Here is a 27556-nt window from a genome sequence, read left to right as displayed (position 1 = left end):
TCCTAAGCCTCAATTAACTAATCTGTAAATTGGCAGCAACATCAGTCTCATCAAGTTGTGAAATAAGTAATATATTAATAGATAAGATTTATGTAATATAAGTGCTCCTACATAGAAAGTGCTCAATAATACATATTCATTATTTTTGTTAACTTTATTTATTTTTAGAGATAGGGGAGGGAGGGAGAAAGAAAGGGAGAGAAATGTTGATGTGATCTGTTGCCTCTCCTACAATCAGGGACAGAACCCACAACTCAGGCATACATCCTTACCAGGATTCCAACCAACCTTTCCCTTTGTGGAAAGACACCCACCCAACAGAACTATACCAGTCAGGGTAATACATAGTCATTATTATAAGAAATAATAGAGGGCAAAAATTAAAAATTTTTAAAGATTTTATTAATTTATTTTTAGACAGAGGGGAAGGGAGGGAGAAAGGAGAGAAACATCAATGTTTGGTTGCCTCTTGCACACCCCCTACTGGGGACCTGGCCCACAACCCAGGCATGTAACCTGACTGGGAATCTAACTGGGGACCCCTTGGGTCACAAGCTCAATCCACTGAGCCACACCAGTAGGGGTGACAAAAAATTTGTATGTTTGCAGTTCCATTTTCAACCAGAAGTGTCTCACAAGATGTGTTTCTCATCTTCCTTTTTAAAGACACTTTGCCGCTTTCCTCTGGCAGGTTTTCAGGGTCAAATCCCCAATATTCTTGTCTTTGTTTCTCTCCCTCTCTCTGACTTCCAAAAGCAACTATATCTGTATGTTTTAAAAATATATTTGTTCCTTACATCTTTATTCACTTCTTCAGTTATTCAACTATCCAATGAGTATTTTTAAAGCACCTAATTTATGCAACGCATTGACACTATGATCTTTTTTTAATGTACATAAGATTTATTTTATGTTAAAAATATTTTATTTATTCATTTTTAGAGACAGGGGAAGAGAAAGAGAAAGAAAGGAAGAGAAATACCAATGTGTGATTGCCTCGCGTACTCCCTCAATACTGGAGACCTGGACCACAACCCAGGCATGTGTCCTAACTGGGAATCAAAATGGCAACCCTTTGGTTTGTAGCCTGAGCTCAATCCACTGACCTACACCAGCCAGGGCCTGAAAATCTTAAAAATTGATGAGACACAGACTCTTCCCTAAAGAGCCTCAATCTTCTTTAGCAAATAAAAATATGGACACCGGATTAAACTGGAACCTCAGATAAATAACGAATAATTTGTTAGTGTAAGTATGTCCCATGCATTGAATATCGTGCAGGGGAAGACCTATAAAGAAATATAAATGCTAAAAAAAAAGTTGTGGGACTATTCCTTAGAGATTTTGCTTAAATTCTGATTAGACTGATTTAGAGGTAATGCATGACCAATGGTACTTCTCCTAGGGAGGAACATGCACAAAGTATTTTCAGATTGAAGAGCTAACTAGCTACAAGAACCTAAATTCATCACCCAGCTTTGCTACCCGTGGCCGCGGGATGCCGCCAAAAACGCATTAAACGCAATTACTAAAACCACAGACAAACAAGCGACTTGACCTCCCATAAAGGCTCTTCCCGAGACGCTCTAGATCCTTGGGGCCTTAGCGGGAAGACCCGTGAAACGGGAGTAGAGAAGTTCTCGCGAGAGTGAAAGTAAGTCCCGCGATTTTACGATATATTTATTTATTTATTTATACCTAGCGACTAACAACAGGCGGTTGCTCCAGGTAGAATCCCTGACGGGGCCGCGCCGGAGATCCGAGTGAGACCCCAGCCGTAGGCCGGGGTTCTTTCATTACAGAGGAGACGGATTCAGAGGGGCTACAGGTAGTGTGTACTCATACTAGCAGAAAGAGAACTGCCTTTTTCCTTCCCAAGAGGAAATTAAGATAACTCCCCTTTCCTTCTTCCAGTCGCCCCCCAATCTTTTCTTATCTCCATGACAACGGTTCCTTCTTTCCTTTCTTCACGCCACCACCCGCTTGTTTTTCTTCGGGATCTGACCTGCAAGACAAGGGTGCGGGATGGGGGGTGGGGGCGTGAGAGTAATGCTTTCAGATTATTGGATGGGACCGCGAGACTGGAGTATCCCCTGTTTTCCGGCAAACGAGGTGACTCCAGAGGCGGAACTCTTTCTAGAGCCTCTACAGCCTTCCCGGAGAAACCTCTACAGCCTTGGGAAAACTGGCATAACCTGAGGAGAGAGTCGCCCGTCTGCAGATGAATACCGTTATGCCACCCGCTGGTGGAGCTTTGGGGAGCTGGTGCAGAAATTAGCTGTTTCCCTCCACGATTCCCTCCTTCAGCCAGCCTGTCAGCAGTTTCTTTATAAGGGCTGCAGCAGATTGACTTAACTGCTTGACCTAGGACCAAGACGCTTTAAGGAAAGTTTGAATGGGGGTGAAAGTTTCATGTAAAAATGATGCATTGGGTAAGGAGGAGGACCAGTGCTGGTTTGTAATCTCACCTTTCCACGGAGTGGTTAATATCTCATAACATGAGCTGTGTAATCATGTCTCCTTTTGCTTAGACCAAGATTGTTGAGAACCAGACATATGATGAGCGTCTAGAGATTAACGACTCTGAAGAGGTTGCAAGTATTTTTACCCCAACCCCAAGATACAGAGGTAAAAGAGGAATTAAGAGGAAAGAAGAAAAATGGTCCTTGGAACAAAGCAGGAGGGATTCATGATTGTTTCCATTGAAATTCCTGTTTTGTAACAGCAAGTGTTTGCTTTCAGAGTCGTTACCTCACTTTCCATAGTTTCTGTTTTCTACTTAGTGAAGGGGAAGAAAAGACAGCCACCCACGTTTCAGGGTTCTTCCAACCTGATTAGTGTTCCCAGTCACCATTTACGTCATGATACTGTTCTGCTCACAATCTGCTGGGGAGAGGGAGTGTCATTTTTTAAAATGTGTTAGAATGGTTTTTCTCACTTTTGAAGATGCTTCAATAACCTGCCTTTAACCTACAAGCCCAATAAAAATCTCAGTGGAATATTTTAAGAGGATTTGACATAATCATTTATTCAACAGTGCATTTTTTGAATGCATACTATGTGTCAGCCTTATGCTTGTCACTGCACATTGACCCTGCCCTCCTGATGCTTGTAATCATGGGAGACAGATGACAAATGAATAAACAAAAGCAATTACAAATGTGGTAAATGCACTGACAGAGGCAAAGAGTTTGATGTTATGGAGAGTGATGGTGACCAGTGGGATCTATTGTTTTTTTCCCCCAATTTTATTTATTTTCTAGAGAGAGGAGAAAGGAGGGAGAAAGAGGGAGAGAAATGATCCATTGGTTGCCTCTCTCTCAACCCCAGTTGGTGACCTGTCATGCAACCCAGGCATGTGTCCTGACTGGGAATCCACCAGCAAACTTGGTTCCAAGGCCAGACAGAGCTCAACCCCAGTGTTGGAGTGGCCAGGGATGACCTAAGGCCCTATTGAGACTGAAAGATGGGAAGGATCCAGACATTGAGGAAAAGTAGGCCAGAAAAACTGAAGAGCAAGTGAAATGTGAAAAGGCCCTGATGCTAGAAAGAACTTAAGTTAGTGTGAAAAGTTGAAAGAGACCATTTTATGGGAAGAGGGAGTGATATCAGAGGAGGCAAGTGGGCGGTAGGCAGAGGTAGGCAGAAGGCATAATAAGCAGAGCTTTAGAGGCTGTGCTGCTGTTATATGTGGAATGGACTAAAAAGTGAAACTAGGAAACCAGATGGAAGAAATGTTGCAATGGCTGATTTGAGGTGACAGTGGCTTGGATGGGGTGAGGCAGTTGGAAATATAGAGATAAAAAATTCACCAAGACTTGCTGATGAATTAGATTTGGCTCTTGAGTTAGGAATCAAGGGTGACATTCAGAGTTGTTTGTTTGTTGTGGTAAATACACCTAATATAAAATTTACCATTTTAGTCCTGATTGGTGTGGCTCAGTTGGGTGTCCTCCCCCAAAGCAAAAGGTCACCAGTTTGATTCCTAGTCAGGGCACTTGGCTGGGTTGCAGGTTTGGTCCTGGATGGGGCACATACAGAGGCAACTGATTGATGATTCTCACATTTTCCTCCCTCTCTTTCTCCCTCCAATCTCTTGTCTCTAAAAATAAATTTTAAAAAATCTTTTAAAAAATAATAACCCTTTTTAAGTGTGTAATGCAATGGCATTAAATAAAGTCATATTGTTGTATAACTATCTCTACTGTTTCCAGAACTTTTTCATCATCCTGAACAGATGAAAAATACCCATTAATTAATAACTCCCTGTCCCTCTGTACTTCCCAGATACTTTGTAGGAATTTGCCTATTGTAGCCAATTTGCCTATTGTAGTGGAATCATACAATATTTGTCCTTTTGTAGTATGGCTTATTTCACTTAACATAAATATTTTCAAGATTCATTCATGCTATAGCATGTATTAGAATTTCCATTTCTATGGTGAATAATAGTCCATTGTCTATATAGCCATGTTTTGTTTATCCATGCATCTCCTATTGGACACCTGGGTTATTTACATATTTTGGCTATTATGAATATGCTGCTATGAATATTGGTGTACAAGTTTCTGTTTGAATTAGTGCTTTTAATCTTGTGGGTATATGTATACCTAGACACCCAGGTTTTTGACTTGACCATATTTTTAATCTTGTCAGCTATGGACACCATAGTTTATTTTTATTTTGGGCAATTTAGTAGGCTGGAAAATGGTGTTTAATTGGCATTTATTTGATTTAGAAATCATGCCAATTAACATTTTACATCTAGTTGTTAATTTTTTGGATTAGTTGTTCAGAATATTTTTATTGCTCTATGGGCACTGATTCAGGTTTATATCTGTGACTATAATTTGACAAGAGCTAGGTAGGTTTCTTTCATGTAAGTTTTTTCACTTGATCCTTACAGCAGTTTTGAGTGAAAAGTATTATTGACCTCATTTAGAGATGGGAATACTGAGACTCAGAGAAGTTAAGTCATTTTTGTCCAAATGATTGAAGAGTTGTTCTTCAAACCCAGTATTCTGACTATAAACCCAGCACTCTTTTCACTTTACTAATTACTAAGTCATTTTAGCAATGTACAATCTGAGGGTAGATTTTATGGTATTTATGTAACAGCAAATAATCAGTTAGTGTAATGTCCAACCCTATTACTTAAGCACAGTAATGCTTAGTAAATATATGTTGAATTGACAGAGTCATGACTAGTTTAGTCTCCTGTCCTTTAGGTAGATGTTTATATGAACTGTGTTCCATAAAGTGGTTAGGTTATAATATATTATAAACTAAAAGTATCTGTCTTTAAAAATCATTTTAACAATAACCTAAAGGGAAAACTTTTCTCCTAAGGACTTCCTCATTCTGACCATCCTCATAACAAGACTATGGCTGATAACAGCAGTGATGAGTATGAAGAGGAAGATAACAAGGTGTGGTATAACCTGTGGCTTCTTGTGGAACTTCTACTTTCATTTTTTTTAGTAGTTACTAAATAATTTAGTAGTTACTAAATAATTTAGTATAACTAAATATTTACTACTGATATTGGTTCAGTAGTAAATATTTCTTGAATATTCACCTGCAGTGGTTGGGTACCTCTGAGCTTTTGGAGGACAATCAGGAGGAACGAGCCTTAAAATTTTTATTCTTTTTCAGGAATAAACATTACTATTGCAGCTGACTTTTTGGTGAGGAATTTCATGTGATGTAGGCCAGTGTTTTACAAATTTTACTGATCATAAGAATCAGTTGGGGGCACTTCATTTTTTGAAACACAGATTCCCAGTTCCCATCCAGAACTATGGAATCAGTCTTGAAGGTAAAAGCCTGGGAATTTATATTTTTAGCAAGCACTCCAAGTAATTCTCTTAATAAAGCAAGTTTGGGCCCTGGCTAGTGTAGCTCAGTGGATTGAGCTCAGTGGATTGAGCGCGGGCCTGTGAACCAGGCAATCACGGTTCGATTCCCAGTCAGGGCACATACCCGGGTTGCAGGCTGGTTCCCTGCAGGCCAGTTCCCAGCAGGGGATGCACGAAAGGCAACCATACATTGATATTTCTCTCCTCTCTCCTTCCCTTCCCCTCAAAGATAAATAAATAAAATCTTTAAAAAAAAAGATTAAAAAAAAAAAGCAAGTTTGGAATTATGGTTTTAGGCATTTATTGCCAACAACTTGTGATACTGCCAATATTTTGTGAAAGAGACTTTAATTTTGAAGTCTTAAGACCCAAGTGTCACTTTATTGTTATTCTGTGAACCTAGAGAATCACTCTGTTTCTGAGACAAAGGCAGAAAGATGCCTACAGCTCTAAAAATTGTAGGTGCTCTGTTTAACAACCATGGTGTTCAGCCGTATCACATGATCCAATGGTTACATTTTAGTTGTCCTTTAAGAACAGGAACTTTTAAAACTTTAGTGAAGAAGAATATTTGAAGCAATGCAGAAAGCTGTAGTGTTATAGGCTGATTTCATAAAAAGCCTAAGAGGTAACATTTTAAGGCAGCACCACTTGGTGACTAATGTGCTGTTTTAATATCTAACCCACAATGTAATTTTTTAAGAATTTGTGGTTTATAAAGCCCCCTTTAGCCCTAGCCAGGTAGCTCAGCTGGAGTGTTGTTCTGACACACCAAGGTTGCAGATCCTATCCCGGGTAGGGCACACCTAAGAATCAACCAATGAATGCATGGAAAAGTGGAACAACAAATCAGTGTTTCTCTCAGATCAGTAAATTTTAAAAAATGTTTTAAAGTCCCCTGCCTTTAGATCAGGGATTTGCAAAGCATAACTTTGAAGAAGCAGACAAAAGTGAATAATTTTCTTAATTAACTTCCTAATTTTATATATTCAACCAAAGTTTTTCTAATCATCATCACAATGTGGTCAATATTCAAGGCTCACTTATGTTCTTAATTTCATATGCACCCAGAGTCTGCAGAAAGCATCCATTTTTTAATAATCTTTTTTTTTTTTAAGATTTTATTTTTATTCTTGGAGAAGGGAAGGGACAGAGGGAGAGAAACATCAATGTGTGGTTGCCTCTCATGCACTCCCTACTGGAGACCTGGCCCACAACCCAGGCATGTGCCCTAGACTGGGAATAGAACCCACCACCCTTTGGTTTGTAGTCTGGTGATCAGTCCACTGAGCCACACTAGCCATGGCTGAATAATCTTTAAACTGACAATATTCTTTAAAAGCTCCCTTTTGCCAGATTGTTTCCCATGTAACCAAGTATAATTTTAGCAGATTTTATATTAAGAAAGAACACAATAGGAGATTTTTATTAATTGTATACCGATAAGGCTTAGTCACTGAATAAATTCTGCAACTGTGTGTCATCTGTCACACATACTGTAGATTAGTTAAAATATAGTTTTATAGCCTTGGCTGGTGTGGCTCAGTGGATTGAGCACTGGCCTGCAAACTGAAAGGACTCCAGTTCAGTTCCCAGTGAGGGCATGTGCCTAGGTTTCAGGCCTGGTCCCCAGGTAGGGGCATGCAAGAGGCAACTGATCTACGTTTCTTTCACACATCAGTGTTTCTTTCCCTCTCTCTTTCCCTTCCCCTCTCCCTAAAAATAAATAAAATCTTTTAAAAAATACATTTTAAACTATGTATAGTAAATCTGAGACCAAAGGCAGTTTTGATGTCTTACAATGTGTCACAATTTTATGTTCCAATAGCTGTTTTACCATACAAGAATGTATTCTAGCCTCAGTATAAGCCATATAACATGGAAACCAAGCTTCCAAGCTTCTAAACTTTCTTTTAAAGAGGGCCAATTGGTCATCTTTCAGGTCCTAAGTGAGGGCATTCCACAGGTTCCAGGCTACAAAGGCAAAGGCATGGACCCCATCCCAACTGCCCCTGCAAACCCTAAGTATCATCAGACCCCTGCTCGTGCACTTGAGAGGGTGGGATGGTGCATAGAGAACCAGAAGCTCAGAAAGGTAGATTGTGATGCCAATAATAGAAGAGCCTCTTATCTTGAGAAACAATGTATAGTCATTGCGTTTAATGTAGGGGGAAGGAAAGGGAAATGGGGGTTGGTTAGATACCCACTGAAGAAAATGGAAACAGAAAACTCATAGTTCCTGGAACTGCTGATCAGAATTCAGGCAGGACGCCCTGAGTAGTGTTGACCTGATATTCCAAGGCTATGGGTTTGGTCCCTGGTCAGGGCGGGGCACATACAAGAATCAACCAATGACTACATAAATAAATGGAACAGCAAATTCTCTCCCCCCCACTCCCCTCTCCCTCCCCCAAACCCACACTCTCCCTCTTCCTCTCTAAAAAACAATTTAAGAAAAAGATTTTTAAAATTCAGACAGGGGTTTGATTATGAACTCTTTTTTTAAATTATATTTAATCTTATGCTATTACAGTTGTCCCAATTTTGCCCCTTTTCCCCTCTCACCCAGCACCCCCACTTCCTCAGGCAATCCCCACACCTTCATTCATATCCATTGGTCCTGTGCATATCTAGGTCTTTGGCTGCTCCATTTCCTATACTGTAATTTACATCCCCAGGGTGATTCTGTAAACTACCTCTTTTTACTTTTCTTTTTTCTTTCGGAGAGAGAGAGACATCAGTGTATGAGAGATACATCAATCAGTTTGTAACCCAGTCATGTGCCCTGACCGGGAACTGAACCAGCGACCCTCTGGTTTATAAGCTAGCATTCAGCCCACTGAGCTACACCAGCCAGGGCCATTTTTGTACATCGTTTTTTTTTTTTTAATTAATTAATTAATTAATTAATTTATTTATCTTTAGTGGGGAAGGGAAGGAGAGAGGGAGAGAAACATCAATGTATGGTTGCCTTTCATGCATCCCCTGCTGGGAACTGGCCTGCAGGGAACCTGCCTGCAACCCCGGTATGTGCCCTGTCTGGGAATCGAACCTCGATTGTCTGGTTCGCAGGCCCAAGCTCAATCCACTGAGCTACACCAGCCAGGGCCTATTTTTGTACATCTTAATCCCCTCATATCTTCACCCATTCCCCCATACCTCCCTCCCATCAGGCAACCATCAAAATACTCACCATATCCATGGTTTTGTCTCTCTTGTTTGCTTAGTATGTTTTTTAGATTCAATGTTGGTACATATGTATTTATTGCCATTTTATTGATTGTAGTTATAAGTTTCTTTAACATTTCATGTAACAATGGTTTGGTGATGATGAACTCCTTTAGTGTTCTCATGTCTGGAAAACTCTTTATCTGCCCTTCGATTCTAAATGATAGTTTTGCTGGGTAGAGTAATCTTGGCTGTAGTAATCTAATCCCTGCTTTCTATGACTTGGGATATTTCTTGCCAATTCCTTCTAGCCCACAAAGTTTTTTTGAGAAATCAGCTGACAGTCTTATGGGAACTCCTCTGCAGGGGCTACTCCTTTTCTCTTGCTGCTTTTAGGATTCTTTCTTTATTTTTAACCTTTGGCATTTTAATTATGACGTGTCCTGGAGCGGGCCTCTTTGCATTCATCTTGTTTGGGACTCTGGGCTTCCTGACTTGCATGTCTATTTCCTTCTCCAAAATAGGGAAGTTTTCTTTCATTATTTTTTCAAATAGATTTCCAATTTCTTGACTTTCTCTTCTCCTTCTGGCACCCCTATGCTGTAAATGTTGGAATGCTTGAAGTTGTCCCAGAGGCTATTTACAGTAACTATTCTCATTTTTTAAAATATATTTTATTGATTATGCCATTACAGTTGTCCTATTCCCCCCATTCATTCCCTTCCACCCTGCACATCCCTCCCCCACCATTCCCCCTTTTGTTTATGTTCATGTGTCACAAGTTCTTTAGATTCTCTTATTTCTCATACTATTCCTGCCCTCTTCGTCTACCTACCGTCTATGCTACTTATTCTCTGTACCTTCTCCCCCCTTCTCCTCCTCCCACTCCACTGTTGTTAACCCTCCATGTGATCTTCATTTCTGTTTCTGCTCCTGATGTAGCTGTCTTCTTAGTTTGCTTTTGTTTTAGGTGTGGTTGTTACTAACTGTGAGTTTGCTGTCCTTTCACTGTTCATATTTTTTAATTTCTTTTTCTTAGATAAGTCCCTTTAACATTTCATATAATAAGGGCTTGGTGATGATGAACTCCTTGAACTTGACTTTATCTGAGAAGCACTTTATCTGCCCTTCCATTCTAAATGAAAGCTTTCTTGGATAGAGCAATCTTGGTTGTAGGTCTTTGGATTTCATGACTTGGAATACTCCTTTGCAGCCCCTTCTTGCCTATAAGGTCTCTTTTGAGAAATCAGCTGACAGTCTGATGGGAAGTCCTTTGTAGGTGACTGTCCCCTTATCTCTTGCTGCTTCTAGGATTCTCCTTCATTTTAATCTTGGCTAATGTAATTATGATGTGCCTTGGTGTGTTCCTTCTTGGGTCCAACTTCTTTGGGACTCTCTGAGCTTCCTGGACTTCCTGGAAGTCTATTTCCTTTGCCAGATTGGGGAAGTTCTTCTTTATTATTTGTTCAAATAAGTTTTCCAGTCATGGCTGTTCTTCTTCCCCTTCTGGTACCCCTATAATTCGGATGTTGGAACGTTTAAAGATCTCCTGGAGATTCCTAAGCCTCTCCTAATTTTTTTGAATTCTTGTTTCTTCATTCTTTTCTGTTTGGTCATTTTTTTATTCCTTCTGGTCCACTCTTTTGATTTGAGTCCCAGTTTCCTTTCCATCACTATTGGTTTCCTGTGCATTTCCCTTCATTTCAATTAGTTTAGCCTTCATATGTTCCTCTAATTTGTGACTAAAATCAACCAATTCTGTGAGCATCCTGATCACTAGTGTTTTGAACTGTGCATCTGAAAGGTTGGCTATCTCTTGGTCGCTTAGAATTATTGGCTCTGGGGCTTTGAGCTGTTCTTGAGCCATAATGTTTTAGTTCTGTTCGCACCTGTTAATGTATGAGGGCTGGAGCCTTAGGTGTTCACCAGGGTGGGGTGACCCAGGTTGCTGGGGGGTGATGCTGTATGTGGGGGTGGGGTCAGAGAGGGGCAATGACATTTGTTCTGCTCTCTCTCTCAGATTTCTGTCTCCTCTGCTGCTTCCCACAAGCAAATTGGGCCCTTCTGGTGCTGGTTCCTGGGTGTGTGGGCCTGTGTACCCTCCAGGACCCTGTGGGTCTCTCCAACGAACTCTCTGTGAGCCTGGGAGCCTCTCCCGGCACCTCGACCCCAAAAGTCTTTCCAGTTGGTGCTTTTAGGCTTTAATTCCTGTCACTAGGACCCTAGCCTGAGTGGTCTGTCTCACTGTTCGCTCCTTTGCTTGGTTCATCTGCGGGCAAATGTGTGACTGTGGTCAGCCACCCACTCCGCACCCTCACTGGGTCCACCTGTTGCCACCCCATTGCTGGGATCTGCCAACTGCCACCTGCGCACTCGGGTCTGGGTGGGTCCTGCCGATCTTTCCTGCCTGATCTGCTCGCCTCTGACTCTGACCCTCTTACCAGTCTGGCTGAATGGTTTGTTGTTGTTGGACTTCCGTAGAGTTCAATTTTTTGTGTTTTGGCTGCGTTTTTGTTACTAAAACTTTGTTGTCTTTAAACTTGGTTGTATGAGGAGGCACAGTATTTCCACCTACGCCTCCATCTTTCCCAGAAGTCTCTCCTATTCTCATTTTTTTATTCGTTTTTGTTGTTGTTCTGATTGGTTGTTTTTGCTTCTTTGTTACAAATCATTGTTTTGATTCTCAGCTTCATCCACTCCACTGTTGTTTCACTGTAATTTGTTCTTTATTTTAATTAGTGTATCCTTTTTTTTTGATGGGGACTTTTTTATGCTGTTGAGGTCCTCGCTAAGTTCCTTGAGCATCCTTATGACCAGTGTTTTGAACTCTGCATATGATAGATAGCTCATGTCCATTCATTTAGCTCTTTTTCTGGAGTTTTGATCTGTTCTTTCATTTGTGCCATGTTTCTTTTTCTCATTTGGGCAGCCTCCCCTGTTAGTTTGTGTGTATTAGGTAGAGCTATGTGGTAATGTGGAACTCTGGTAATGTGGCCTAATGTAGTAGGTGTCCTGTAGGGTCCAGTGGCACAACCTCCCTTATCACCCAGCTGGGTACTTGAGGTGCACCCTTTGTGTGGGCTGTGTGAGGTGTACCCTCCTCTTATAGTTGAGCCTTGATTACTATTGGCAGATCAATGGAAAGGATTTACCCAGACCAGTCAGCTGCAAGTACCAGCAGGGACCACTGACCACCAACCACCAACCTCCACCCTCCGTGGAGGATTAGCTATGTAGGGGCAGGGTGATGGTGCTGTGATGTGGTCTATAGCTGTCTACTGGTACACAGGCTCTGAGATTTCCCAGGTGATGCAGGCCAAGGTCAGCCCCACCTATGTTTTGCCCAGAGCCACTGTGCATGACCTGTAAAGCAATCTGAGATGGCTGCTACTTGTGGTGGGCTTGGAGATTCCCAGGCAAAGCTAAGCTATAAACCTAGGCTGACTAGTTCTACTGCAGGGCCTGGGGACAATTAGCAAGAGGTACAGGGGCTGGAGGCTCACTGAGACTGGCTGTTGCTTATTTGAGAGGATTTAAGATGTTGTGAAGCATGAGCCAAGACCAGCCATTCATATGGAAAAACAGCTTGGGTGGGCACCTAAATTGGGTGAGGCATAGTGTCTGGGGATCTCCAGGGCTGGGAAAACAGTGTTAGTCAGATTGATGGAGTCTTGAATATGGTGCCAGACTGCTGGCTCTGTGGCTCTGTGGCTCTGTGGCTCTGTGGGGGGAGGTTTCCAAACATGGTCAGTGGCCTTTGCTTACCTTTCTGTCTGGGAGAAAGCTATCCCCGAGCTCTCACCTTAATGCCCAACACTTTACTTCCTCCCCATTTGTCATTGGTACCTTTTGAGTCTCTACCCAGGTTCCAGAGCTCATTAAGTAGGGAGTCTGAAGTGAGTCTGTGTGTGGGTTCTTTAAGAGGAACTTTTTGAGACTCCAGAAGTTTCTTCCACTGACTCAATCCCTGCTGTTTTTTGTAGATCTTCCTGGCACTGGAACCCTGGACTGGGGCTGGTACTCTTTGTTCCCAAGATATCCTTCCCAAGTTTTTATCCACAACATAGGTGTAGGATCAGCCAGTCCCACGTTTCCACCCCTCCTTCCCGGTCTCTGCCCCTCCTACCAGTCTGGATGGATGTGGTTTCTTTAATTCAGTAGTTGTCAGACTTCTATTCTGCTCTATTTCTGATGGTTCTGAGTGATGGTTGTTCTATATTTTAGTTGTAATTTGGATGTGGTTGTGCAAGAAAGTGAGCCGTGTTTGCCTATGCTGCCATCTTGACCCAAAGCCTTGACTTTCTTCTTTTGGTGGTTACTTTTATTCTGGGTAATCTTGCAAATTAAAAATTAAATTTGCTCTGCGTGATCTTTGTGAATATTAAGATTCTCTCAAGTTGTCTTCCCCACTTCATCTTATTTCATTCCCTGTTTCCTTCCAAAATAACAACTTAGAGTTGCCTTTCTCCAAAAGTGCCCAAATTTTATAGTTGAACCTACTGGATAGTTTATGCAGAGGTTTTAGGATCTCCTTAATAATAGTTAAAATAAATATATCTTGGATAAAATTTATACTCAAACCTCAAGCAGAGAAAGAAAATATGGTTATAGAAATGAGGACTGAGTTTGCAATGAATAGGAGCAGGAGATGGTTCTCAAGGCCCTTCTGGGAGTGCTGCTTTCTCTCTAGTAATGTGGTGCCAGGTGGCAGGGTATTGGTTAGAGTCCTAGGAGGGAACTGGACACTAAATTTTTCATTATATGGGCCTTTCTTTGTCTACCCTACCCTATCTCAGGAGAAGAAGAAGACCTCTCAGCTGACACCTCAACAGGGCTTTAGTGAAAATGATGATGATGATGATGACTCATCTGAAACTGATTCTGATGAAGAAGATGATGATGAAGAGCATGGAGCCCCTCTGGAAGGGTGAGCAAACCACCCTTGTCAAGGAAGAAAACCCTTTTCAAAACACAGATTAAGAGGATATCAGTTAAAAGTGAAATTCCAGCATCTCTTTTGATCTCTATTTAGGATTTTCATGTCTCAAAAACCCACCATAATGCATTTTTATTCTTTTCTGGCTCCACTGCTGCATCAGGTCCCATGATGTTGCTTGCACTGTTTGAAACATTTGTGGGCTCAGGGTTCATGAGGGTTGAATAAATCTAAAAGATGGTCCCTGACTTCAGGGAGTTCATATTTTAGGGAAAAGAAAATAAATTTATTTACATACCAAAGCATTTCTATTTAGCAAGAAAAACATACAGGTATAGGAGTAGAAAACTTTAAGTTCAAATTCTTTTTGGATAGGCAGAGAATAGGTAGTTCAACACTGAGGCAAAGTGTTCCTAAATGATGCTTAAGTTAAAAACTTCTTACCCTGTGCCAAATCCTGGTGTTAGATTAGTTATGATCTACCCCTTTAGGTTTTAATCAAAGTGGATTCTAAGGCCCATCCATTTAAAATATAATTACTGGGCCCTGGAGTGCTGATCTGTGAACCAAAGGGTCACCAGTTTGATTCCCAGTCAGGACACATGCCTGGGTTGCAGGCCAAAGTCCCCAGTAGGAGGTGCGTGAGAGGAAACCACACGTGGACCTTTCCCTCTTTTTCTGTCTCTTCTCCTCTCTCTAAAAAGAAATAAATATTTTTAAAAATAAAATATAATCACTGGTTAAATAAATGATGATGTAACCAATCGGTAGAATTCTATCTAGCCATTGAAAAGAATGTGGCAGCACCCTTTGCACTGGTAAAGAACAATGTCCAAGAGATGCTGTTAGATTTTTAAAATGTATAGAAGTGTTTGTTTTGCTACCGTGTGTATAAAGCAAATACTACATAAACTATCTGTAGGATACACTAAGAAACTGGTAATAGTGATTACTTTTGGGAGGGGAACTTGGTGGCAAGGGAGACATAACTTTTCATTGCATACATTTTGCACCTTTTATTTTGCATCCTGTGCATGTATAATTTATTAAATTAGTTGAAAAAATAGCTACCTTTGGGTTATCCACTTGCAGGAAGACAGTAAGTAAATGAGGAAAGTTAATACTAGACTGATTTTTTTATGCTTCCCAATTTACTTTATGACCATAAATTATAATCAGGGAAATGTAAACCTTAAGTCATTAATCTCCTTTACTTAATTTTTTTATTAAGCAACTCTCTCCAGAACAGCCTTGTTACTAACTTCCAAAGTCACTTACATATTTTATCAATGTTTGTTACATTTTACTTAATTATAATTAGTGTGTTGTATTTTTTTAAAGATTTTATTTATTTATTTTAAAGAGAGGGGAAGGGAAGGAGAAAGAGTAGGAGAGAAACAATGTGTGGTTGCCTCTGGCACACCTGCTACTAGGGACCTGGTCTGCAACCCAGGCATGTGTCCTGACTGGGAATCAATCACAGGCTCACTCTCAGTCCACTGAACTACACCAGCCAGGGCTGTATTTATTTATCTATCTATCTATTTATTTATTTATTTTTTAACTGTACACACTTCATGTGTCGATACAAGTATTTTTTAGTAACTATGCAATAGTCAACTTGAGCATATTTAACCATTACTCAAATTTTGGATATTTTATTTGTTTCTAATTTTTTTACTTTTGTGAAAAACATCTTTTTAAAAATTTCTTTTTGTATTGGGCAAACTATTTGCATACTAGAAATTAATGTTTCATTCCATCTTTTCTTTTATTCTTTTCATTCAAAAAGGAAAACAATTTCTGCTAGTGTAAAATTTTTTAAAATTATGTTTTAGATTTTCTGCAACTGTATTCTTCTTTACTGTCAGAGATAACTGATAAGTACTTTTAATCAATTTTAAAGTTGCCTTGCAGACCACCCAAGAAAGGCAGATGTGAAGCAGAAACTAGATTCAGAGTCATGTGCCCTGCAGTAGTAGTGACATAGGGCCGGAGGCTCAGCAGCATCTGCTCTTCACTGGTCACTTTGAATCATATTTTGCTTTTTCCAGAGCCTATGATCCTGCAGATTATGAGCATTTGCCGGTTTCTGCTGAGGTTAAGGAACTCTTCCAATATATAAGTAGGTAAGTATTAGGACTTCTTACCATAACCCTCCAGACCCTACCTTGCCCTTTTCTACCTCTAGTCTGAAACAAGGCCATTCTCCTTAGATTTTTAAACCTGAATAGTAAAGTAAGTTTCTCTGTTTCCATTGTCCCTTGGCAATATTTCCTAGGTATACACCTCAGCTGATTGACCTGGACCACAAACTGAAACCTTTCATTCCTGATTTTATCCCAGCTGTTGGGGATATTGATGCATTCTTAAAGGTACAGTCATAATATCCTAAAAATGAGTTGGTAGATGTTTCTTTTGACACGATTACTCTACCAGTTCTTCTAATTTTCTTGGATTGGCTACCTTGAAACATATTTTTCATTTCATTAGAGTTCTCTTTTTAAATATAATTTAATTTTAAAGTTTATTTATTGTAATTTTTTCTCATTAGAGTTCTTAAACTTGCTCTCTACTCCATATTTTATTCATTGCTATTAAGTAGTATTTGATCATCTCATTATATGTTAAAAACTTGCCATAGATTTATCACCTAATTATCCATGACTTCAGCTTTATATTTAAGATCATGCATGTTTTTCTACATAGGATTTTAGTACAGCATGTTATACAGGCATACTTTTTTTCTTTTTTAAAAATCCTTACCCAAGGATATGTTTATTGATTTTATGTTATTTTATTTTACTTTTTAAAGATTTTTTTAAAATTTATTTTTAGAGAGGGGAAGGGAGGGAGAAAGAGAGGGAAAGAAATATCAATGTGTGGTTGCCTCTCACATGCCCCCTACTGGGGACCTGGCCTGAAACCCAGGCACGTACCCTGACTGGGAATCAAACCAGTGACCCTTGGTCCACGGGTTGGTACTTAATCCACTGAGCCACACCAGACAGGGCATATTTATTGATTTTAGAGAGAGAGGAAGTGGGAGCAAGAGAGAGAAACATCGACCAGCTGCCTCCTGTATGCACCCCAACCGGGGATCAAACTCACAACCTAGATATGTGCCCTGACCAGGGGTAGAACTCACAACATTTTGGTGTATGGGGTGATGCTCCAAGCAACTGAGCCACCTGACCAGGGCCAGGCATGCTCTTTAGTACTAGTAATACGGATGAACCAGAAGAGTTCTTCCTCTTCAGCTTATTGGAATCAAAATGTGTGGTCTTTTACATCCCTCTCATGTTTTTTCTCTGTTTTCTCACTTTTCTCCTAACCAGGTCCCACGTCCTGATGGAAAGCCTGACAACCTTGGCCTATTGGTATTAGATGAGCCTTCTACAAAGCAGTCAGATCCTACAGTGCTCTCACTCTGGTTAACAGAGAACTCCAAGCAGCACAACATCACGGTAAGACACTAGCCCAGTGCAGGCCCATCTGGAGAGGCTGGAGCACAGGCCTTGCTGGTGTTTGTTTAGTTGACTGACTTCCTGCTGACAGGGATGGCTGTGGCTTCAGGATAGCCCTATCTTTTACATAACAGTTTTACTGAGATATAGTTTACCTACCATAAAATTCACCTTTTTAAATCATAAAATTCAATGATTTTTAGTATATTTACAATATACTAAAAATATTCATCATCATCTAAGTATATTATTTTTTTTATCTTTCCAAAAAGAAATCCTGTACCCATTAGTAGTCCCTTCTCATTCTCCCCTGCTCCTAGACTCAGGTAACTACTTCATTTTTTTTTTTAATTAATTTATTTTTTTTATTGATTATGCCATTACATTTGCTCTATTCCCCCCCTCCATTCCCCTCCACCCTGCATACCCCTCCCCCACCATTTCCCCCTTTAGTTCATGAACATGTGTCTCAAATTCTTTAGATTCTGTATTTCCCCTACTATTCTTACCCTCCCCCCTATCTATTTTCTATCTACTGTCTATGCTACTTATTTTCTGTACCTTCTCCCCCCTTCTCCTCCTCCCACTCCCCTGTTGCTAACCCTCCATGAGATCTTCATTTCTATGGTTCTGCTCCTGATCTAGCTGTCCTCTTAGTTTGCTTTTGTTTTAGGTGTGGTTGTTACTAACTGTGAGTTTGCTGTCCTTTCACTGTTCATCTTTTTTATCTTCTTTTTCTTAGGTAAGTCCCTTTAACATTTCATATAATAAGGGCTTGGTGATGATGAACTCCTTGAATTTGGTCTTATCTGAGAAGCACTTTATCTGCCCTTCCATTCTAAATGAAAACTTTGCTGGGTAGAGCAATCTTGGTTGTAGGTCTTTGGTTTTCATGACTTGGAATACCTCTTTCCAGCCCTTTCTTGCCTGTAAGGTCTCTTTTGAGAAATCAGCTGACAGTCTGATGGGAACTCCTTTGTAGGTGACTGTCCCCTTAGCTCTTGCTGCTTCTAGGATTCTCTCCTTCATTTTAATCTTGGCTAATGTAATGATGATGTGCCTTGGTGTGTTCCTTCTTGGGTCCAACTTCTTTGGGACTCTCTGAGCTTCCTGGACTTCCTGGAAGTCTATTTCCTTTGCCAGAATGGGGAAATTTTCCTTTATTATTTGTTCAAATAAGTTTTCCACTGGTGGCTGTGCCTTTCCCCCTTCTGGTACCCCTATAATTCGGATGTTGGAACGTTTAAAGATGTCCTGGAGGTTCCTAAGCTTCTCCTCATTTTTCTGAATTCTTATTTCTTCATTCTTTTCTGTTTGATCATTTTTTTTCTTCCTTGTGGTCCACTCCCTTGATTTGAGTCCCTATTTTCTTTCCATTACTATTGGTTTCCTTTGTATTACCATTCATTTCAATTAGTTTAGCTTCCATATGTTTCTCTAATTTGTGACTAAAATCAGCCAGTTCTGTAAGGATCCTGATAACCAGTGTTTTGAACTGTGCATCTGAAAGACTGGCTATTTGTTCATCGCTTAGATCTATCGGTTCTGGGGCTCTGAGTTGTCCTAGAGCCATTTTTGGTCTATTCGTGCCGTTAAGTAAGCGGAGCGAAGCCTTAGTTGTTTACCAGGACGGGGGAGACCCAGGTCGCTGGTTTGTGACACTGTGTGTGGGGGCGTGGTCAGAGAGGGAGCAATGGCGGTCCTCTCCACTAGCCCAGCCCGTCCAGTCACACCACTCGCCCCGGGCTTGTTTATCTGATCGGAATTGTGCGAGCCTGCTGCCCCGCGCAGGCTTCCCTTCTCACTGGTTTATCCGCACGCAGATGCGCGACCGACCGACTGCAGACAACCCACCGCGCCTCTTCCCTGTGCGCTCCCGCAGCTAGCCCGAGATCAGCGCCTTCGGCTGCTCGCGCACAGCACACCACCCGGGGATTTTTTCTTGCTAACCTGCTCCGCTGCTGGTTTCGCTTCTCTTACCGGTTTAGCTGAGCATTTAGTTGTCTTTGGACTCCGTATTGTCGATTTTCCGTGTGGCTTGGTTGTGATTGTTGTTAAAAATAGTTGTTCTTAGATTTGGTTGTGCACAGAGGCAAGGTGGTTCCTCCACCTACGTCTCCATCTTGGAGGAAGTCTACTTCATTTTTTTAATGGTTGAATAATATTCCATTGTATAGACATATCACATTCTGTTTATTCATTCACCAGTTTCCACTTTTATTAATTATGCTTCCATGAACATGTACATATTTTTGCATGGACATATATTGTTATTATTTTGGATATATATGTAGGAGTGGGGTTACTGGGCCATATGGTAACTGTTGAGCATTTTGAGGAACTGTCAAGTGTTTTCCAAAGTGACTGAACCATTTTAGGTATGAATGAGTGTTTCAATTTCTCCCCAACTTCATCAGCACTTCTTACTCTCTTTTATTTTAGCCATCCCAATAGGTGTGAAATGGTACCTTATTATAGTCAGTTCTTATTGATCTGCCCCTTTCCCATTGTGCTAGGAAATTTTATCAGGGTTTCCTATAATCTCTATGTGGCTGCTCTCAGTCTCCCCTTTTCATCAGCTATTTTGTGTGTGAAATGGCACTTCATAAGTCATGGTGTAAAAACATGCCACTTCAGTGCCATCAGTCAGGCTTCCCCTTGTTTTTCTAGCAACACATGAAAATAAAGAGCCTGGAAGATGCAGAAAAGAATCCCAAAGCCATTGACACATGGATTGAGAGCATCTCTGAGTTACATCGTTCTAAACCCCCTGCAACTGTCCATTATACTAGGTAAGAAATACCACATTCTTCACTGCTGTAACCCATAGTAACTTTTACCACCTGTGAACCCACTGCTTCTGAGAAGAGGGCTCAAAGCCTGGGGACATTGTTGATCAGCCTAAGGTCACAGGGATGCTGGCAGCTTCTGGCTGAGATTGCAGACATAAAGGTTGTGATTTATCTGGTATTGTTACTTAGTCAGCTCCTCCAAACTCCAGGCCCTGCGTAAGTTTGGTTTGCCCCTCTATGTTCACCTGAAATCCCAGTGTGCTAGATTCAGAACCTCCGTTCATCCCAATCCAAAGGTTGCTGATGTCACTTGTCAATGTTTCTTTATATTTACCTTTGTACTTTTAGGCCAATGCCTGATATTGACATGCTGATGCAGGAATGGTCCCCAGAGTTTGAAGAGCTTTTGGGCAAGGTGAGTGAAATGTAGCAGGATCTAAGAAAGTATGGCATTCACTCTAGGGCCCAGTGTTTTCTCTCTTCCTATATTATCATTATTAACTTATTAGTTGATGTGTTGTACACAATCGGAAGTGTACATGTTGATTAATTTTCACCACCTGAACATCTCAGTGTCAATCAATATATTAAATCAAAAAACAGAACACTACTCCCATGACCCAAAAGAACCACTAACCTGATTTATAATAGTGTAGATTAGGTTTGCCTATTTTGCATTTTATCTCAATGTAATTGAACTCTTTTGTGTCATATTTGTTTTGCTCATCTATATTATTCATTCATATGGAGATTTATGCATATTGTTTCATATATTGTTATTGTACAGTCTTAATACTGTACGATATTGTCTCGTTTGAATGTCTATGGTAGCCATTTAGGTAGTTTACAGTTTTGAGTTATCACAAGTATAATGTTACTACAATATTACAATAATATTTCTCTGAACATTGTAACACTTACCTTTTGGTGAACATATATATATGCATCCTGCATTATTACTTTAGACTCTACCTTTTTCCACAGAGTTATTTGTACTGTCCTAAGAAGCTGATGTCCTATTCATAATTACCCCAAATTTAAAAATACAGGAATCAGTTTAATAAGAATTGGTAAGATATTTTTAAAAAACAAATTAAAAAATTTTAATGAAGGGCAGACACAGATTTAAATAAATGAGGGGTCATGCTGTGTTCCTAAGCAGGAAAATTTAGTCTCGTAGCACTGTCAGTTTACTCTGTAAGTGTACTGCCTTTCAATTAGGATTTTAATTGCTTTTTATTTTTTAGAAAATTAAAATTGGTAATAAAGTTTATCTGAGAGAATTGATTTTTAAGACTAAAACTAATCATGGACATTTTAGGAAAAAAATAATGGAGGATTTACCCCATCAGACATTAGAAACACATTTTAGCCATGGCCAGGTAGCTTAGTTGGTTAGAGCTTTGTCCCCAAATACCAAGGTTCCAAGTTCCATTCCTGGTTAGGACGTGTATAAAAATCAACCAGTGAATTCACAGTTGGGAAGAATAACAAATCATTGTGGGTTTTTTTGCTTTCTCTCAAATCAATAATAAAAAAACGAAGAAAAGAAACACATTATAAAGCTATAGTAAATAAAACATTGGTGTAGGAATAGAAATAGATGAGTGGAACATAAGAATCCCAAAACAGTCCTGGCTGGTGTGGCTCAGTGGATTGAGTTCTGCTCTACAAACCAAAGGATTGCTGGTTTGATTCCCAGTCCAGGCACATGTCTGGGTTGTGGGCCAGGCCTCGAGTTGGGTGTGCAAAGGGGCAACCACACATTAATGTTTCTCCCTCTCTTCTCCTCCCTCTAAAAATAAATAAAAATCTTATAAAAGAATCCAAACCCATGGTGTGTAAGAAAAGTAGTATTTTATTTAACTTTTTTCAAAAAATTTTTTTAAAGATGTTATTTATTTTTAGAGAGAGGGGGAGAAACAATGATACATCAATAAGTTGCCTCTTGCACACTCCCAACCAGGAACCTGGCCCACAACCCAAACATGTGCTCTGACTGGGAAGTGAACCGGTAACTTCTTGTTTCACAAGAAGCAAGCACTGAACTACTGAGCCACACCAGGGCATTTTAAATGGAGATACACTGAGTTGTGATGAGACAACTGACTAGCCATTTGAAAAAATTAGGTTTATGCTCCAACCATATGCCTACATGAATTCCAAATGAATTAAGCAATTAATGTAAAAATAAAGCCATACTAGTACTATTTTGAAAAGTGGGACAAACAGTTAGTGCTGTTAGGATAGGTGTTTCTTAGCATAATAAGAAACTTAAAAAATTATAATGGGAAAAATGTGATAGTTACCATAAATAAAGTTAAAGCAATAATAGACTGAGAAAAATTACATATATATGTAACAACATTACCAATACATATCAAAAAAAGAAAACTAGCCCTGGGTGGTATAGCAAAGTGGATTGAGTGCAGGCCTATGAACCAAGGGGTCTCCCGTTCGATTCCTGGTCTAGGACATGTGCCTGGGCCGTGGGCCAGGTCTCTAGTAGGGGGTGTGATACAGCCATACATTGATGTTTCTCTCCCTCTCTTTCTCCTTCCCTTCCCCTCTGTCTAAAAATAAATAAATAAAATCTTTAAAAAAAAAAAAAAGGAAACTGAATGAAGAAGACTGATAAGTCTTTCCTGGCCATCATTTTAAAAATGTTACACCAATTCCCCCATGTTCCTCACCCTCTTTTCCTCCTTTTAATACATACCTTCTAATATACTTCTCTTATAATACATACCTTCTAATATACTGTATATTTTACTTATTTTGTGTTTTGTTTCTCCCAACTGAAATATAAGCTCTGTGAAAAGGGAGGTTTTCTTTTTTTGTACATGTTTATTGAGGAATTGTTGTAAAAGCAAAGAATTTAAGAGCAATCTCTTTTTGCCTTACAGCATTTTAAAGCTGTAACTGAGGAAAAATGTCTAATGAGAGAATTGAATAGGAATATAATGGAATATTATTTGACCTAATTTTGCTCTGATATGAAGATATATTAATGACATGTTATTGAGTGAAAAAAGGAAATTGCAGAATTATACTCTGATTTTTATAAAAAGAGAACAAAAATTTTTAAGAAGCTAATGTTTTTTTAAAGTATTTTTATTGATTATGCTATTACAGTTTTCACAACTTTTCCTCCTTGATCCCCCCTCCACCCTGCCCCACAACCCTCCAGCATTACCTACCCTCTTAGTTCATGTCCATAGGTTGTACATGTAAGTTCTTTGAGTCCCCTGTTTCCTGTACCATATTTTATTTTTTCCCATTTATTTAATGCCTCCTAATTATGCTTCTTCCCTGTGTACCTCCTCCCCCATTCCTCCCTTCCCTCTCCCCACTGAATTCCCTCTACATGGTGTCCATTTCTCTGATTCTGTTCCTGTTCTGGCCGTTTGCTTAGTTTTTGTTTTTGTTGTTTTTCTTTTCTTTTAGGTTCATTCGTTGACAGTTTTGAGTTTGTCATAATCTTATTGTTCATATTTTTTATCTTATTTTTCTTAGATAAGTCCCTTTAACATTTCATATAATAAGGGCTTGCTGATGATGAACTCCTTTAACTTGACCTTATCTGGGAAGCACTTTATCTGCCCTTTCATTCTAAATGAAAGCTTTGCTGAATACAATAATCTTGGATGTAGGTCCTTGCTTTTCATGACTTTGAATATGAATTTCCAGCCCCTTCTTGCCTGCAAGGTTTCTTTTGAGAAGTTAGCTGATAGCTGTATGGGAACTCCTTTGTAGGTTACTGTCTTCTTTTCTCTTGCTGCTCTTAGGATTTTCTCTTTGTCTTTAATCTTGGATGACCTAATGATAATGTGCCTTGGTATGTCCTTCTTTGGGTCCAACTTCCTTGGTACACTCTGGGCTTCCTGGACTTCCTGGAAGTCTATTTCCTTCATCAGATTGGGGAAGTTTTTCCTTCCTATTTGTTCAAATAAATTTTCAATTTCTGGCTGTTATTCTTCTCCTTCTGGCACCCCTATAATTTGGATATTGGAACGTTTCAGGTTGTCCTAGAGAGTCCTCAACCTCTCTTCATTTTTTTGGAGTCTTGTTTCTTCTTTCTGATCCAGTTGGATGTTTATTTCTTCCTTTTGTTTCAAATATTTGCTTTGAGAATCCTGATTTTCTTCTTGTCATTGTTGGTTCCCTGAATATTTAGCTTTATTTCATTTTTGGGTACCTTTTATTCGTTCTTTCATTTTTCAACCAAGCTCAATCAGTTCTGTGAGCATTTTGATTACCAGGGCTTTAAATTCTCCATTAGTTAGGTTGGCAATGTCTTCATCACTTAGTTCTGAGGTTTTGCTGTGTTCTTTCATTTGGGCCTTATTTCTTTGTCTTGGCACAGCTGATAAGTTGTAAGGGCGCAGGGCCTTAGGTATTCACCCAGGCGGGCAACCCTCTTTGCTGTGCTGCCTGTGGGGGAGGGGCAGAGAGGGAGCAGCGCAGCTCGCTCCCTCGTCACTAGTACACGTACACTTTCCAACAGACTCTTGAGTCAGACTGGAAGTATCTCCCACCACCCACAATCCCTGCCGTAGCCCACAGTCAGCTCTGCGTCTCAGTTTCCCTAGTATAGCTGTGCCAAACTCGGCAGTCAGCCCCACCCCTCAACCACATTTCCCTGGTTTTTCTGAGTCGCTCTCCCTGCAGGGTCTGCCTTACCAATCTGGTTGTTCTGGTTGATTTTTTTCTTTAATTTTGTGGTTGTCAGAGTTCCATGCAGTTTGATTTTTCTGGTGTTTCTGGTTGGTTATTGATTTTATATTGGTTATTATCCTCCTTTTGGTTGTGAGAGTAAGCGAAGGGTTTCTCCCTATGCCTCCATGTTGGCCGGAACTCTAATGATTTTTAAACTTAGGCTAAACTTGTTTAGACCCAGAGCCTGTTACCTGAGATGTGATGTCCAGTTCTTTGATGTCCAAGGACTATTAGGCCTTTTGCCCCCCCAAAATATATTTATTTATTTGTTTGTTTGTTTGTTTGTTTAGTAGAGAGAAGGGAAAGGAGGGAAAAAGAGGGAGAGAGACATTGATTGGTTGTCTCCTGCACACTCCCCAACTGCGGACTGAACCTGCAACTCAGGCATGTTGCCTGGAATCAAACTGGAAACTTTTCACTTTGCAGGACAATGTCCAACCAGCTGAGTCACACTGATCAAGGCAGGACCATTAAGCCTTTTAACACCAAGTAGTTATCAATATTTGGATATAAATTAGTACCAACTTCTTCACAAATACACACAGGAAGATAGGATGGCAGTACATTTTACTTATAAAATTTTTTGGTTTTGTTAGATCATCTGCTACTTTGGTGGTTAATGAATGTGACCAATTCCATTTTACTGATCAGAGAAAAAAAAAGCATGTTATATTATTTGCTAGCGCTGCCATAACAAAGTACCACAGACTGGGTGGCTTAAACAACAGAAATTTATTTTATTTTGCTCACACTTCTGGAGGCTTGAAGTCTGAGACCAAGTTGTCAGCAGAGTTTATTTTTTTTTCCGAAACTTTCTTATTGGCAATCATCTCCCTATGTCTTCAATGGTCTTCCCTCTGTATTTATCCATGTCTTAATTTCCTCTTCTTATAAGGATACCAGTCATACTGGATCCACTCTAGTAACCTGTTTTTAATTTAATTCTCTCCTTTAAGAGTATACTTTGAATACAGTCATGTTCTGAAGTGCTAAGGGTTAGGACTTCAACATATGGATTTTGGGGGAACACCATTTAGCCCATAATATGTATGACTTTAGCTAGGAACTCTTTTCTCTTCAGAGAGAGAGAGACCTTGGTATATCCCTTGCACTTCCTAGGTGAGCCTGCCCACGGCAGAGATTGATTGCAGCCTGGCAGAGTACATTGACATGATCTGTGGTAAGCTCTTCCATCCCTTCCTTGTCCCCAACTCTGGATAAACCAACTGCGGGCTTTTGAAAAGGATTGTTTACTCTAAGAAGATGGTGTCCTGAGTTACAGCCTTCACTCTAAGCCACTTGTGCTGTTGGCAGCCCCGAAGGGTGGTATTGGGCTTATGCAACTACCTGCTGGGTATTGAACTCCCAAAGCCATGGTAACACATCCCATCTGGGAGGGGATTGGCTAACTTAAACAGAAATGACCCATAAGTCCTCCTAGATTTTTGTTTGGTTCTGCTCATGGGAGTACCTGATTTCAGCCATCCTAGACATTCCTATCTACAAGAGTCGGATTCAGTCTCTCCACCTGCTCTTTTCCCTTTACTCGGAATTCAAGAACTCACAGGTAAGTCTAGCATTAGAGATTGACTTAAATTGTAGTGAGGATTGCTGTAGTCTCCACTATTCTGAGTTGGCTGTGATTGTGTCCTATGACAATGTAAGATGTTTCTGCCCAGAGTTACCATTACCCTTCTCTGGTAATTAAGAGAGCTACAAAGCAGGCAGGGGTGGGGCTTTTAGAGGAAAGGCTTTTAGAGGAGATGTGTGTCTTAGATGAGGTTAGGTAAAGATCTATAGAAGACACTCATTCTTACAGGAGAACTAAGTGGCCTAATGAATGGAAGAAGAAAGGAAGGGGAAGGGGGTTTATTATTGTAGGAGGTAGGGCAAATTTCTAGCTGTTTTTCAAAGATAACACCAAAGAATCATTTTGAAAGTAGAATTGAGGGAAAATTGGAGCTTAAAGTGCTGTAAAGAGGTTAGTTCTTGCTAAAATGTAGCAACTAGCATAACCCAAATATTCCATGTTCCTTCTCTTTCCTCACAGCATTTTAAAGCTCTAGCTGAAGGCAAGAAAGCATTCACCCCTTCATCCAACTCTACCTCCCAGGCTGGAGATGCAGAGACATTAACCTTTGGCTGAGACACCTCCCTGGTCACTTTGTTTCAAGGCTGAGCTGGCTCTTCTACCCCAGTTGAAGAGAGAGATTGTTGTCAGCCACCTGGCATCCTTCCAATGTCACAGTTTGACTCAGGGACAATTTCCTACCACCTTCTCTTCCAGAAAGCACTACACATATTCCTTAAATGGCTTCTGCCTGTCTCAAGATTTCCTTCCTGTAGGAATGTTGCATCTCTACCACAATGGCAATTTGAGTTAGATGAATTGGAATTTCTGGGATCTCAGAATGCTCAGTTAGGAGGAATGTTGAAAAGACCTTTTTTTTTGAAATAGCAATGGAATTAATTTTCTTTCATTTTTGAGTTAGTTGGCAAAGATTTTACAAATAAAATGCTCTTATCTTTCAGGTTGTCCTGCTGTTCTATAACATGAAAGAGAAAAGGCAGACTGAGCAAAAGGCAGAGATAAGGAACTTGGCCTAGTAATAAGCA

At 40.1% G+C, this 27556-nt stretch overlaps 1 protein-coding gene across 2 annotated transcripts; it reads left to right on the top strand.

The window, feature by feature from the left end:
- The first annotated feature begins 1704 nt into the window (after nt 1–1704).
- On the top strand, nt 1705–27468 carry IFT46 (intraflagellar transport 46). 2 transcript variants are annotated; one of them, XM_037147325.2, is made up of 12 exons: nt 1705–1828; nt 2532–2628; nt 5350–5429; nt 13823–13953; nt 16017–16091; nt 16244–16337; nt 17301–17429; nt 20100–20221; nt 20570–20636; nt 26060–26120; nt 26422–26507; nt 26991–27468. In XM_037147325.2, the coding sequence occupies exons 3-12, from the start codon at nt 5385–5387 to the stop codon at nt 27084–27086; spliced, it is 906 nt and encodes a 301-aa protein (XP_037003220.1). In that variant the 5' UTR covers nt 1705–1828; nt 2532–2628; nt 5350–5384; the 3' UTR covers nt 27087–27468. The 2 variants fall into 2 exon arrangements, with proteins under 2 accessions (XP_037003220.1, XP_037003221.1); XM_037147326.2 differs by lacking the exon at nt 2532–2628.
- Nucleotides 27469–27556: the final 88 nt, after the last annotated feature.

The sequence above is a fragment of the Artibeus jamaicensis genome, unplaced genomic scaffold (assembly GCF_021234435.1).
Source record: "Artibeus jamaicensis isolate MK-2021 breed Jamaican fruit bat unplaced genomic scaffold, CSHL_Jam_final contig_196, whole genome shotgun sequence".
NCBI lineage: Eukaryota > Metazoa > Chordata > Mammalia > Chiroptera > Phyllostomidae > Artibeus > Artibeus jamaicensis.
Note: the sequence above shows the minus strand (reverse complement) of the source record. Positions and strands in the feature narration are given on the sequence as shown.

Coding starts and splice junctions, on each gene's coding strand:
- IFT46 (XM_037147326.2), top strand. CDS start 5,385: ATGGCTGATAACAGCAGTGATGAGTATGAAGAGGAAGATAACAAG. Junction 13,954..16,016: donor CATGGAGCCCCTCTGGAAGG/GTGAGCAAACCA, acceptor TGCTTTTTCCAG/AGCCTATGATCCTGCAGATT. Junction 17,430..20,099: donor CCAAGCAGCACAACATCACG/GTAAGACACTAG, acceptor TTGTTTTTCTAG/CAACACATGAAAATAAAGAG.